We start from the raw sequence: 11,988 nt of genomic DNA, 5'->3' as shown, positions 1-11,988 counted from the left end.
AAGCAGCACCAGCAGGAAGTATACCTAGATCCTTAAAATATACTAAGATGTTGTCCTATCTGAAGTGCAAGACAAGAATCTTTCTTTCATTGCTTGTCTTTTAGCAGCAATATATTACTCTAAGCGACCACAACCCAATCGAAGGTAGTGGTCACACGCGCCAGAAAAAAAAAACAGGGAGGAAGCGAGGCTATTTCCTCCAGAGGAATATGACCCACAGTTGCACAATCACACAGTTCTTGGAAGCTGTGGGCACAGCCCGTCAGTGTGTGATCAGACGCAACCGCTGGTGAGTCAGGGGTGGTTGCCGCTTGCTTCCGATGCGCTTAAACGAGGAACCAATGAATCGCATCTCTGCACTGAGGGCTCCCTATGGAGACTGCGATGATGTGCACATTGAGAAGGGGGGGGGGAAACAACGGCACAGAGTCGGGATGGCCTGATCAGACCATCCCAATGCCACGAGAGCGCGCTGGAGCAATCAAACAAGGGAAAGTCCATCCGTGGCCCGTCGCAACCAGTTTTCTACTGGATTTCCCCCGGTGTCTTTTAACTCCGCTTCTGCAGCAGAGCAGAACAGGTTGCCGATGGTTGCGGGGCACTTCCCAGATGTTGTCGTCTGATCGCACCCTTTAAATCGGCCCGACATTCGTGCCTATGGCAGGTCTAACTCTGTGTATGATCGCAGCCTAGGTGTCTCAAAATGCCTCTAACTCACAGACTGAGAACCAGTCCACTTTCTAATTTTTTAATCCCACCCTTCTTCCGAGGCGCTCAAAGCAGCATACACAGGTCTTCCTTTCTCCACTTTATCTTCACAAGTTAAACTTAAAGATGGTGACTGCCCCAAGGTCACACAATGAGCTTCATAGCTAAATGGTGGTTTGAATCCAAGTGTTCCCAGTTCTAGTATCAGCACTGTAGCCAATTCCTCACAGTTTTACTCACCCTAGAAGGCCACATTCCAATACAACTACTTCTATTTAAAACTTATTTATAGTCAATAGTTTAATACAGGCTGTGCAGAATGTGGAAGTAGCATAGTTCCTTCCTGGAAAGCTCACAGATCATGCAATAGAAAATACTGGGGGGCTAGGGGAAGGAAGGTAAGAGACTGGAAATTGAAAGGTGGTGTAAAGTTAAGAGTAAACTTGGCTCAGGCACTGCACTGGGTGTCGAAAAAGGATCTGAAAGAAGAAAGGCCCGGTGGTTCAAATGGACAGAGAGAAAGAGGCTGTTTTCAGGCCAAAAGAGTCTCATGAGAGAAGTCACAGAGTTGGAAAGGTCTAAATAAGATCAAGTAATATAGTAGCTGAACAAAATGTGCAGGATCAAGAAGTGAGCAGCACTCGCCCTGAGCTGGATAGCCCAGGCAAGCCCAATCTCGTCAGATCTCAGAAGCTAAGCAGAGCCAACCCTGGCAAGTATTTGGATGGGAAACCTCCAAAGAATACCAGGGCCAGGCAGAGGCAGGCTATCAAGCCACTTCTCCAAATGTCCTCCATGCCCCAGCAGAAGTTGCTAGAGGTCACAAGCACACACATGTACACACACACGCACAAAAATTGCAAAAAATACCCCCCCCCCAAAGTGAGCAGGACTCTTGGCCACAATCCAGAGCACATTCCTGGTGTCTAAGACATCTGAAATAAATGAGTTCAGAAGAACAGGCAAACAATGAAATGAAGACAGAGAGAGAAAGATTTGAAATGGTTTGATTATTTGGATGTAATGACAAACCATGGTTCATCATTACAGCTGAAGCAAGCCAAGCCAAAGCAGGGACATGTTTCAGAAGCTCTTAAGACTTTCATTTTGCTAGATTTTGGGTGGCCTGGAAAGGGCATGATTAGCCTCAGCCAGTTTCATTAACAAATTTTAGGAACAGTTTTCAACTTTCCAAGCTTTTGCAAAGCAGCAGCCTAGAAATTTAATTAATTATAGTATTTGAATTTTATACATGTAAATAATAGTATATCTAGCTGCAAACATCTCAGATGAGTCTGGAACCTCATTCGAAATGTGACAATCACAAAATAATACCTAAGTGATGTAAGAGAGATCAGAATTGGTAAAAAATTATTTTATTTCAAGAGGATTTTTTTAAAATGGCTTTAAATACCAGAATTACATTCAGTGTCACATCTGCTGTCTATGTCACATGAGAACAGGATTTTACAAGGCTTGCAGTAAAATTAAAAGAGGAAACAGAGACAACGGCATGAGAGCAGAGTTTAAAGGAAACCAGCCGCCCACATGCAACCAGTTAAAACATTCTTTATCCTAACTTGGCCTCTGCCAGTTTTCTGCATCATATAATCCTAGTGAAGAAGAAAACAAATTAAATTAGTACACTCCCCAAATTTAAGGCAAAACTGTTGGGAAAGGCCTTGCCTGGGCTTGCTGCCTTAGAAGACGCTGTTGCTGCTGCTGCTGTAGCAGTTTCATCTGGAGGAGCTGCTGCTGAGAAGCATGAATGGATGGTGGTTGCATCATTGTGCCGGAACGCCGTTGTAGCATGTTGGACAGAACTTGCTTTGTGTTGCTGGGGACCATGGATCCAGTTGGATCCAATCTAGTGCCACCTAAGAACACAAAATACTAAACATCTGCTCAGCTCACAATGGCTGAAAATCCACATACACACTAAATGTCAAGAAACATATTCTTTCCAGGAAAGCAATAGCTAGACACCAACTAATATATACTTTTTAAATATTGCCCAAACATTACAGCAGCTTCAGCTGGCAACCGCTGCTGACTGCCAACAATATATGACAATAGCCACATAGCAAGGGCGCATCCACACACTTGGGATGGGAGCTGTATAGAAGTCCATAGATCTACTGTGATAATTCAGAGAGTCAAAAACATACACATTCTTTGACAGCTGTGGCTTCAGGCTCACATTTTTTTTGCAAGATGGGAAAAGCCAGTGCTTTTTTCTCATATATGTGATATAATGTCAAGGGTAGCTGGCCTAATTAAGTTAAGGACTACAGTGTGTGTGGAGTTGATAGGAAGGGTTGCTGGCCCCCAGGTATTAGGGGCATCCCTCTGCTGTGCACCAGCTGGCAGGAGGAAGAAACCCATCCCCTAAACAGGGACATTGCTGTGCGACAACCCCGATGCAGTGACATCACCTGTTGTCATCGTGTCACGGACATTGCACAGGAGACACTCTGGTATTTGGGCAAACTCTATGGTTTTGCAGGTGAAAAAACCCTGCACTTTGCCCAGATACCAGAGTGTCCCTGAAATTATGATGATGATGTCCCTGCCCACCCCCAGAATGCCTCCCAAATCCCCCCCCCCGCTGAAGGAACAAAGAGACCTGCCAACCCTAATCTCAGGATATGACACCACTGGTAGGATATGATGTCTCAACACTAGTTAGAAGTCTAAAGGAGAAAATTTAGGCTCTGGTCCCACAGGTCGGATAATGCGGGGGGGAGGCGTGGCTATTTGCAGTGCCACAATTTAATGTGGCAGAACGCAATCCCACACATTGGTGGCATGCCACGGTTTCTTCCCTCCGCATCTGCGTGTCAACAAGGGGCTGGAGGGAAAAGCGGCACGCCGGCGCGATCACACCAAGGGAGTCCGGAGGCAGCCCGTGGCAAACCCATACCTTCGACCAGGTATTTTTTTATTGCGCATTTTCGGCAGTACACCACAGGTTGGCCACGGGTGCGCTCCACTTGCCAGATGTTGTGGTGTGATCGCGCCCAGAAACTCCGCCATTCAATCGTGGCTCTCCCGTGAACGGGGTCTTAGTACGTTTGACAAGAAAATGCTATTTTTATTATTGTTACCAGCATATTTTAACTTGAAGTGGATCTGCACTGTGGCCCAAGAAAAGATTATACATTTCAAATTATTCATAGTAGAATTCTTCACTCTGAAATCTAGATTAGAGTCCAGGAGCACCTTAACGACCAACAAGATTTTCAGGATATACACTTTCACAATACATGACAAAGGGAGCTTTGACTCTTGAAAGGTTACACCCTGGAGATTTTGTTGGCCTTTAAGGTGCTCCAGGACTTGAATCTCACTTTTTTACTGCATACCAACACAGCTACCCATCTGAAACCAGCTGTGAAATCTAGCACTCATTTCCCCTCTGAAACGCTAATGCTCTTAGCTAATCTCTGTTTATGGACAAGGATATGTAGATATGAACATGCAACCGGCTTTGGATAATGTAAAAAAGGAAAGAATAAGCCGACTTGGGAAACAAAGGGTGTTGTGTTATTTGGTTCGATTACTGCATATATTGCATGATGTTCTCTTAAAGACTTCTGAAAGGAATACAGATTACTTTATATGGAACGTCAAATGCATCATGTGTCAAGAAACAGCATTAAATATTTGTGCGTTTCTCCAGAGAGCAAGAACGGTTACCCTCCTCAGAACCAAAGTCTTGCTCTGCTGCCCTCTAGAGTATATGAAACAATTTTTCAAAGATTTCCTGATGTTATCTGAAAAATACTTTCTTTGGGAGGGGGGGAGACTTTTTCCTCCCTCACTAACAATAGGAGCTAAATGCCCAATCATCCCACTGGTGCATTAAACCTTACTATAGGAACTTTTTTTTTTGTAGCAACCAAATAAAATAATCTGTATTTGACCAATTTAAAATGTTATTCAGTACAACGATGGATCAAACAAATAAATGTTCCCTTTATTTATTTTTGTTTATGCATCCAATATCATTGTCTTTCAAAAGAAAGAGTGGAAGTGAGAACCTTGTCTGTGCCTTAAAAAAGCAAATGTACCCTCTTATGAACCCCAGACATACCTGATGGAAGAGGCTGGTTCTGAACAAAAAAGCCAGTCTGTTGTGGTTGCCCCATAACATTATAGCCCCACAAGGCTGACTGAGGATGGTGCATCATTTGAGAAGAGACCGGTGAATAATTTGGAGGTACTCTATATACGTTGTTCTGTGGGTAATCCTTAGGCAAAGCAGGGGGAAAAAATGAAATGTTACTGACGTTCAGACCCTAGTAGCTCATAAATAATGCCAATTTTCCTACTGAATTATTAAAGGCCTTACAGCCATTCCCATTGTGGTTTACAACCCTGTTAAAAATAGATTCCATCACAGACTTCACAAAAGCAAAACCAAGGATGAGACCTTTTCTTAGCTGTTGTATAGCTTTTATAACTTAATATATAACTTAACAGACAGATACTTTAAAAGAGTGTTGCTGTGCAATGAATGTGTATCGAAAGCATATATAGTAAGGTGAACACTGGTAGAAGCTACACATCATGAAATATTGTGCTACTGTATTAATTCATCTCCTGGATTTTCTTCTGAGGGGCAGAAAAACCCCAGGTGATGATACTAATGCAGTCTCTAACAATGGGGGTTGGACTAGATGACCCTGGAGGACCCTTCCAACTCTATGATTCTATGTGTAGCTCCAGTCACTGTATATGTTGACTTTAGCTGGTTGCATTTCCACATCCTCCCAGGGCTGCTGATAATGACCACAGGCAACGCTCCCTCTACACTGTGGAGTCATGTGAGCAAAAGTTCTACTTTGTGACCTACTGGCATTAAAGTTGTGAGCGAGCGATTTGGCTGCTGCATAAATTAGTTTTTTCTGGAGCCATCCTTCCTGAGCTAAGACAAAAATGTGTGAGCCAGAGGCCAAAAAAACTGTGAGCTGGCTCACACTAACTCAGCTTAGAGGGAACACTGACCACAGGCCCCAGATAAAGATTTTTTTCTGGGTACCACTTCACACTACAGGTCCCTTCCAGTGAGAAGAATACACACAGGGATATAATACTCTTGAATCGGTGTTCTATTTCCACCCCCCAGCAGCACCTGGATAATCGCAATGGTCACATTTATGGAAACAAGTCAATTAACATTACAGTCTTGATCAGATTAATTACTTTAGTGGACTTCAAGCACTGGTTAATCTATGAGAATCACAGACATTTGAAGAACTGCAAGGATGAGTTCAGAAATGGAGTTTGTGTGCACCTTTGCACGAAAATAAATGACGAAGTTACAGGAAGATTAGCTCCATCCCTCAAAATAGTTAGCATACACTTCTGCTGTGATGAAGGAGGCTGGCCTGACCCACTGTTTCCTCTACACCTCTGAGTACATAGAAAACCTAAGAACATTAGAAGAGCCCTGATGGATCAGACCACTCCATCCAGTTCAGCATCCCATCTTGCACAGGAGCCAATCAGTTGCTCTGGAGGGCCAACAACAGGGCATAGAGGCCAAGGCGTTCCCCTGATGCCCATCCTGGCACTGGGATTTGAAGGCTGACTGCCCCTGAATGTGGAGGTTCCCTTTAGTCACCATAGCTAGTAGCTACTGAGAGACCTACCCTACATGAATCTGTCTAATCTCCTTTTAAAGCTGTCTATGCCTGTAGCCATCACTACATCCTCTAGCAGCAAATTCCACATTTTAATCACTTGTTGAGTAAAGAAGTATTTTCTTTTGTCCATCCTGAATCTACTGCTCATCAAATTCATTGGATGCCCCTGAGCTCTAGCATTTTGGGGAGAGGGGAGAAAAGTCCACTTTTCCCACTCTCTCTATCCTGTGCATAATTTTATAAACCTCTATCATGTACCTCCCCTTGGTCATCTCTTTTCTAAACTGAAAAGTCCCAGACTCTTCAGCCTTTCCTGATAGGGAAGGTGTTCCAACCTCTTAGTAATATTGGTTGCTTTCTTCTGTATTTTCTCCAGCTCTGCAATGTCCTTTTGGAGATATGGTGACCAGAACTGCACACAGTATTCTAAATAAAGCTGCACCATAGATCTATATAGGGGCACTGGAAAACGTATGGCATGCTTACTGTCTTATCAAAGGTAAAATTTAGCTGTGGGTTTCAAAGGAAAGGAAGTCCCTGCTTTTAACTTGCTAGAATATTGTTCTCCAAATGTGCTTCCTACCAAACAACATAGCTATGATTTCACCTCAAAATCTTATCTATTTTCCAGCACTGTATTCCAACACATCACAATGTTGATCTGACCTGTCAGATGCACCAACAATTTTCCGGATTAAACTTGACCATTTGGGGTATAATTGTACAAAGTCCAAAGCAGGCTCTGTACCTACACAAAGATATTTCCAAATTCACAGCAGGGTTAACGGTACAATACAAAGTCCCCCCCCCCCTTCATGCCATATGGTCTAATCACTCACATCAGCTTTGGAACTTGATTTGCTTTTTCTTTTCCTGCCTTTTGCCTTCTTCTCTTCATCAGTAGATTGTTTCCCCTGATCTGACAGTTCTGCTGATTTTCTCTCTGGTTCCTGAGATGTGGGAGTGGTGGGCTCTTCCTCTTCCTCATCTTCTTCAGGAGGAAGAGGTAAAGGCTCGAGGTAGTAACTTCGTGGCTTGGGTTTAGGATGAGTGTGATAGAGAAGAAGGTGTTGCTGCTCCTCATATTTTATTATTTTCCTATCAATGCGGACAGTACCAAACCAAGCCCAGGAGAGTGGAGCAGGATTTTTATTACCCTCAAATAAATCCCAGGGGGATACTTTCTGCTTACTTGAAACCTGAAGCCCCTGTTTCAAAATTTAAAATGATGAATAAAAATGATTACATTTTTTTACAACTCTAAAATGGTAGCACAATTTACTACCATGTGGGCAGAATCTTCATTATTAAAAGAATTATCCTGACTACATGTTAGTCAAACAAGAGTTTAGCAATACTATTTCATATGTTAAAAAAGCATATGTATATCCATACAGCCAGAGGTCATTTCGGGGGGGAACGCGGAGGAACGCAGTTCCCCCGGGTGAGGTGCGGGGGGCGGGGCACATGACGAAGCCCCGCCCCTGCTTCCGCCCGCCCCGCTTCTGGCCGTCATTCAGCCAGGAGGAGGCAGGAGAAGAGGGAGGGTAAGTTGCTTCCTCCCTGCCTCTCCCCACCCCTGCCTGCCTGGGGCCAGGGAGGGCCTTCACGGGGCTTCCTTGAACTCCCGCCGGCCTTGCAGGTCCACCGCCGGGCCCCTCATGGGTGGCCGGGACCTTTGGGGGCGGGGTGTGTGGCCTTATGACACATTTCCGGTGATGTCAGGAGGTGTGGCCTTATGACACACTTCCGGTGATGTTAGGGGGTGTGGCATATGCTAATGAGTTATGCTAATGGGTTCCCTCAGCTCTTTTTCTACGAAATGACCCCTGCATACAGCGATAACATTGTTCAAGGCACACAGTCTGTGGAGCTACCATTAGGGACACTGCAAATTTCTTAGTGAACTTGTTCAGCAGTCAGTTCCACCCTGCTTGACACAATCAGACCTTGAGTTGATCAAGGATATGTCTGGATTGCATCAAGTATCTCAAACAGATGCCGAACACGCTTGCAGCTGCCTCTTGGTCAGAAGCCAGCTCACAGCTAACCAGAGTATCTTTTGGGATTAAGGTTCTGATCTCACACCACCACCCTCATCAAAATAGCTACACAGTGAAGTTGCAGGAGGGAGAGGACAAAGATATCATTCCTCTCCCTCTAAGCTGGGCAGGGACAGAAGCAATACTTCTGAGGTCCCCATTGCAAAAGGGAAAGGAGAAAGGCTTCATTTCTCTACAGCCAAAACTGACAGCCTGGGGTGGGCAGAAAAGAAAGGAAATCAGCTGGGCTTCTAACCCCCCCTCCCCAATGTTGCAGGAACAGAGCAGAACTCCCTCAGCAGAAGACCAGAAAGCCAACTCTTCGCTGATCCCTCGCCAGCTAGGAGTTGGCTTTTGATGGCTGCAAATAGCCTTTTCCTCCCTGATCACTAGTTGCTCAAGGGAGCTGAGAAGAAATGGCAGGCATATTCAAGCATCCCTTGTTGCCACTTGAGTTTTTGAAATGTAAGTTTCCATTCAAAACTTTCACAAAGTACCTAGCATTTGTTTAATCTAATAAACATACTGCTGTGATCTAATTTCTTATTTTAAAAATTTAACAGTGTTGACTGAAGTCCCAAAATAAAAGTAAAATAACTCAGATGATTGTCCTTCTCCTGAATTCTCCATTCCTTGGATTGGATCCTGTGGATCTATCCCACTGCTCACAGTGCTTACTTCCAGTAGCAGCAGCTTTTTTTTGCATCAGTGGAAGGCTTGTTCCAATGGAAGAAAAGCATTTCTGCTAGCCAAATAGATCTTCAGAGTTCAGCATTTTGCTTATACCCATTTTCTGCCTTGGCACTTTTTTTATACTTGCTTTGGTCCTTTATGGTCCCTGCCACACCGGGGGGGGGGGGGAAGGTACGGGCAAAGTGTGGCTTTTGGAAGCCGCACGAAAGTAGAGACGCCGCGGTGGGATCACATTGATCCCCTGAGCCATGGCGCATTCCCTCCGCAGCACAATCAGATGCCAGGGGAAGCCACGGTGGGGAAAGGGAGGCTGCCGATCTTGCGCATGTGTGAGCATGCGCAGTTCAGCCAGGACCCTGGGATGCGCCGGCAGAAGGACGTGCCGGCGATCCAACGGCCGGGCTTGATGCGGCCGTGCTGGATGGTCCACCTCGGTAGGTGGTTTAGTTTTGCTGCAGCTTTTCGGGTGGAAGGGCCGGATCGAGGACAGGTGCGCAACACTTCCCAGATGTTGCGGTGGGATCGCGCCCGTTTGCTGCACCCCCGATCCATCCCTCTCCCGGCCCAAAACCTTTCGTGTGACCGGGGCCTATGAACATCAAAGCAAATGTGAAATCACTAGGAAAGTTTAGCATTCTTAAAGTGTATTGTGAAACTTTCTCACATTGAAATAAACTCCCTGCTTTGCTAATACCTGAGGTTTTTTTGTTAACAAAATTACATACTACTGAAAAATGCATTCAAATGCACTTGCAGTCCTCAGTGCGTACAATGACAATTGCTATTTTCCATAGGCTCACAAGCAATAATGTCACACATCTGTTTGGGTAAGGGTAGAAGTTGACGAACTTTTCCCTATCACTAAAAATGTTCAAACTGGAAGTTTTGTGGAAATGTGGCAATATCTTTCATTTCTTATTCCATTCCACTTCATACAACCAAGAGGTAACACTTCATACTACCATATGTTAACGGAAGCATTCCATGTCAGTCACAGCTTCCACTTTGGCCTTCAGTAACAGGGCAATCTTAAATAGTTACACCCTTCTAAGCCTATTAAAATCAATGAGTTTAGAAGGACATAACTGTGATCTAGGACTGCACTTTTACTCTTCTATTCCTTTAAGTCCATCCCTGTGGGCTAGCCACCTATACCTGCAATTTTACAGTAATGCATTCTGGTCTAATCATTGTTTCTTTAGTCCACTAAGGGTAGAAGCTCCAAAGATAAAACAGTTTAGGAACAATCATATATTCTTAATAACAAGTTATGTCCTAATAACATGTTATAAAATGTATATACATCTTGTGTAAATAAATTTAAGTAAGTGACTAATTAAAGGGCTACCAAGTATGCATGAGAAAGTTGATACATAAACAATCTTTTAAAGAGAAACGTTTGTTCTTGCCTGTTTTTTATCTATAGAGTCAAATCCAGCAATTTTGTTTCCCTTGGTATCAATCAGTGATCCCATAGGCTCACAAGCAATAATGTCACACATCTGTTTGGGTAAGGGTAGAAGTTGACGAACTTTGTCGATACTTTCTGAACACTTGTCCCCTAGTTCTTTCTACAGAGAACAAAAAAAAGTAAAAAGGCTAAATGTAGATAGATATATTTCACAATCCTCAAGCAGCCAAGTTTCAGATGAATCACTTCCTTGTACTTTTACTAATTTTACTCAAGATTTCAAGCACCTTAAAAGTGCTTCCTAAGCTGGTTTCCTCTTCTGTTGATATGAAACCTAACTATAGAAACGTGCATTAAATGCTGAGTTAGAATTCTGGGGAGAAAAAAACAGAGGAACAAAAGTAGCAGAACAATCTCTCATCAGGGCTGGCAGTAATTTGATCCTACTACATGGACCCCAAGCCAGAGAACCATGGAAGCAACACAGAATGGATACACAGTGCTGAGTAAGCCCATGGCTCAATATCCACCGGTAATCCCTACGGACAATCTCCGATTATGAATATAACTAGCAGTAAAGCCCGTTGTGAAAGCAATACAACGAGATCTAGAAAGAGGCTCTGGGGCAGTGCTCTGGCTTTGGGCAAACAGTGTCAATTTGCTGTGGTGACCTCAGCAGGGTATAATGACAGAGTCCACTGTTTTCTCCAGAGGAACTGATCTCTGCTACCTGAAGAGCAGTTGTAATTGTGAGTGATCTGTAGCCCTCACCTGGAGATTGGCAGCAATTGTTACCCAGGACAAAATGGCTGGTTTGGAGGGTGGAGTCTATGGCATTCTACCTGTCTGAGGTCCCACCCCTCTGCAAACCCCACCCTCTCCAGGCTCCACCCCTCAAATCCCTAAGAATTTGTCAGCATGTAGTTGGCAACCCCATCTCCTTCCCAGCTAGCCATCAACCTACCATTATCTGCCCCTTTGACTTCAGCTGACTTCTGCCCTCCCTTCTGCAGAGCAGTTGTAATTCTGAGTGCTCTCCAGCCCTCACCTGGAGTTTGGCAACAATGGTTCCCTATGTGGGACTGACTGGTTTGGAGGGTGGAGTCTATGGCAGTGTACCTGTCTGAGGTCCCACCCCTCCTCAAACCTCACCCTCTTCAGGCTCCATCCCTCAAGTCTCCAGGAATTTCCCATCTGGAGTTGGCAACCCTATCAGGACTGGCCCCAATGTGTTTTCTCCCAAAGGCCAAAGTAGGTGACAGGACCAAGCTTAGTTGCCTACCAACAGGCACTGAGGGGAATGTAGGGTTGCCAGCTCTAAGGAGGGAAATACCTGGAGGTTTGGGGGGTGGATTCTGTAGAGGGCCGGGCGACGGAGGCATCGGCCTTCTGTCGCCCGCCTTGCCCCCCCAATCTCGGCCCGGGCGACTGCGTCCCCCGCCAGCGGCCGCCCGACTCCAGACCCCCCCGCGGCCACTCCAGC

The 11,988-nt window shown here is 44.9% G+C and overlaps 1 protein-coding gene across 1 annotated transcript in view; it reads right to left on the bottom strand.

The window, feature by feature from the left end:
• The window catches only part of MED12L (mediator complex subunit 12 like), a 240,815-nt gene that overhangs the window by 7,156 nt on the left and 221,671 nt on the right, over positions 1–11,988 (bottom strand). The window contains 4 exon segments of the mRNA XM_015419617.1: positions 2,395–2,585; positions 4,805–4,949; positions 7,199–7,567; positions 10,504–10,665. Of these exon segments, the coding sequence (XP_015275103.1) occupies positions 2,395–2,585; positions 4,805–4,949; positions 7,199–7,567; positions 10,504–10,665 (867 nt within the window).

The sequence above is a fragment of the Gekko japonicus genome, unplaced genomic scaffold, assembly GCF_001447785.1.
Source record: "Gekko japonicus isolate JY-2015 unplaced genomic scaffold, Gekko_japonicus_V1.1 scaffold1161, whole genome shotgun sequence".
Classification (NCBI taxonomy): domain Eukaryota; kingdom Metazoa; phylum Chordata; class Lepidosauria; order Squamata; family Gekkonidae; genus Gekko; species Gekko japonicus.
The sequence above is the reverse complement of the archived record's forward strand: the minus strand, read 5'-3'. Positions and strand labels throughout refer to the sequence as shown.